At 45.5% G+C, this 2,725-nt stretch overlaps 1 protein-coding gene across 1 annotated transcript; it reads left to right on the plus strand.

Annotated features, from left to right (window-relative positions):
* The first annotated feature begins 534 nt into the window (after positions 1-534).
* On the plus strand, positions 535-2,085 carry LOC110887618. The gene has a single exon (XM_022135198.1). It carries the CDS (start codon positions 535-537, stop codon positions 2,083-2,085), a length of 1,551 nt encoding a protein of 516 aa, XP_021990890.1.
* Positions 2,086-2,725: the final 640 nt, after the last annotated feature.

Here is a 2,725-nt window from a genome sequence, read left to right on the forward strand (position 1 = left end):
GAGAGTAATCTCCACTTGATCACTTTCCACGTGGCATATCCCCAACCGTAGATCTAATCAGCGATCCGTGTGCACTCACGTCGGATCGAGAAACTTAACGGAAGAAAATGTAACCGCTTACGGGGTTAGCATCTTCCGTTAACTTTTCATTAACAAGTTTTCCCGCCCAAAGATTCCCGACTATAAATATGAGAAACAACCCAGGTGTAAGGACAAGTTAAACACACTTCTCAAATACATCTTTTTCTTCATAACCCATACTTATTCTCACACCGAAGTCGGGTCAAGGAGAGAACCTCTTTCTCCCCTTGGCGAGGCTAACATTGCTTCTTTTTTGCAGAATTACCGGAGAAGGAGATCAGTTGCAATCGAATCAAATGAGAGGAAACTTACCTTTTTATGCGGATTCAAACCCCCTAGATAATTGATTCCGATCAATTAATCTAGTGTTTCTTCAAAGACCAACAGGCCAGAGATGAAGAGATCCTCGGTTTACGAACCAGGCTCTTCCATGATAAAACTCCGGTAAGGACTATGGGTCCTGTGATTTTCACCCGTCCTACTTTCTCCACAGTTGTTACTTCAGAAACTTATAATGGATATGTGCAGGGATCCTCCGGACCATCTCCAGCAATGACAACACGAAACGAAATGGAAATATTTAATGATCCAGATCTCACCAAGCCATATCATCCGGTTTCCATGACTGCTAAATCCAAATTTAGTGCTCGCATAACACACGCCATGCTCCCTCCGAAGCTCAAAATGCCAACCACAGTCAAGAAATATGATGGTACCACTGATCCGGATGATCACATGTTTGACTTCGATGGGGCTGCATGTGTAGAACAATGGCCGATGCCGGCTTGGTGCTTCATGTTCGCACAAACACTAACCGGGGCTGCTCGGGTGTGGTTTGATGCCTTGAACGAAGGAGAGATCAATGATTTTGAAGAGTTCCAAAGGTTATTTCTCCAGAACTTTAGCCAACAAAGGCACTACTTCAAAGAAATCACGAAAGCTCACAACATTCGGAGAAAGGATGGGGAATCTTTGGATAGTTTCATTGACCGATTCAATCGAGAAAGTATGCAGATCAGCGGGGTAGTTAACCAGTTAAGGATCTCCGGATTCTGTCACGGTGTACGGAATAACCAGCTGGTTGAAAAATTACACGAAAATCTCCCGAAGACAATGGGAGTACTCATGGAGCGAGCCAGAGCTTTCGCTCGGGGGAAAAATGCATGTAATCCAGCACCAGAGTCAGACCATAAGATGTCCTCCTGGAAGAAAAATGGTGGGTCTGTATTCGATAAAACTCCATCCGGAGGTAGGGGACGACCACACCCTTACAGCAGAAACGATAGGCCTCAGCGGGGAAGAAGTTCCGGATCAAGATTTTACAATCTATCGGATCTTTCTAAAACCCCCAGTGAAATCCTCAGTGCCGAAGGAGCAAACTTCCCCGCCCCACCAAAGCTCCGAAATCCAGGTGACCAGAACTCCAAAAAATATTGTGATTACCATCATGCGCGAGGCCATAATACAGATGATTGCTGGTCCCTAAATCAAGAAATAGAAAAAGGATCCGGTAAGCTGTCACATTTGGTAAAAGAAGTAAAAGAAGGAAAATCTTCAGGGAGTTCGGCAGATAATCCAAACAACCAACTAGCAATCTGCATAATCAGGAAAGTAGATAACCAAGGCATTAAGCGATCCAATCATCACATGGCTGCTTGGATGCAACAACCGATCGCTTTCCCTCCAATTACCCCTAGAGAAATCAAAGACGGACCAATCATAGTGTCTGCGATAATAGCAGGCCACAAGGTCCGGAGGATTTATGTTGATAGCGGAAGTGCCACTAAGATCATGTACCAACAGTATTTCCAACAATTAGCTCCGCAAACCAAAGCAAAACTGATACAAGTCTCTATGCCGTTGGTAAGCTTCTCCGGAGAGGTGGTACAGCCAATTGGGCAGATCACCCTACCAACAACGGTGGGAGCCGGAAACCTGGTCAGAACCGTCAACTTGACATACCTGGTGATGGGAGCAAGGTCCGTCCACAATGTCATACTTTGAAGACCAGGAATGTGCACTTTCGGTATTATCAGCTCTACCCTTCATGGGTCATTAAAGTTTCCCACCGAAGCAGGAGTGGCAACTTTGCACTCCGAATCAACAATGTGCGTAACTGAAATACGACAAAGCAAGGGTAATGTAAAACCTCTGGCCCTCCTCACGGAGGAGTGGGCTATACATCCACGTTTCCCGGAACAAAAAATTGCCGTTGGGGCCCAGCTCCTTGAGCGTACCAAAAAACGGCTATGGAAACTTCTGTCTAGTTCACTTGATGTGTTTGCATGGCAAACTTCTGACATGGTCGGAGTTCCTCGGTGTCTGGCCGAACACAAGCTGGAATTGTCACATTCAGCAAAACCAGTCGCTCAAAGAAAAAGAAACATGGCTCCAGCCCGTCACAAAGCCATCTCCGAAGATGTACGAAAACTACTGAGCGTCGGAATCATCAGGGAAGTGCGGTATGAAACACGGGTCTCCAATCCGGTGATGGTAACAAAGAAAGACAAAACTTGGAGAATGTGCGTCGATTTTTCTGATCTAAACAATGCATGTCCGAAGGATTGCTACCCTCTACCGGAGATCGATCTGAAGATCGATTCTCTTTCTAGCTTTCGTCTTAAATGTTTCTTGGACGCATATA

Source organism: Helianthus annuus, chromosome 2, assembly GCF_002127325.2.
Source record: "Helianthus annuus cultivar XRQ/B chromosome 2, HanXRQr2.0-SUNRISE, whole genome shotgun sequence".
In the NCBI taxonomy this organism is placed as follows: domain Eukaryota; kingdom Viridiplantae; phylum Streptophyta; class Magnoliopsida; order Asterales; family Asteraceae; genus Helianthus; species Helianthus annuus.

Bases quoted from the DNA above. Each gene is read 5' to 3' on its own strand.
- LOC110887618 (XM_022135198.1), top strand. From the start codon at position 535: ATGGGTCCTGTGATTTTCACCCGTCCTACTTTCTCCACAGTTGTTACT.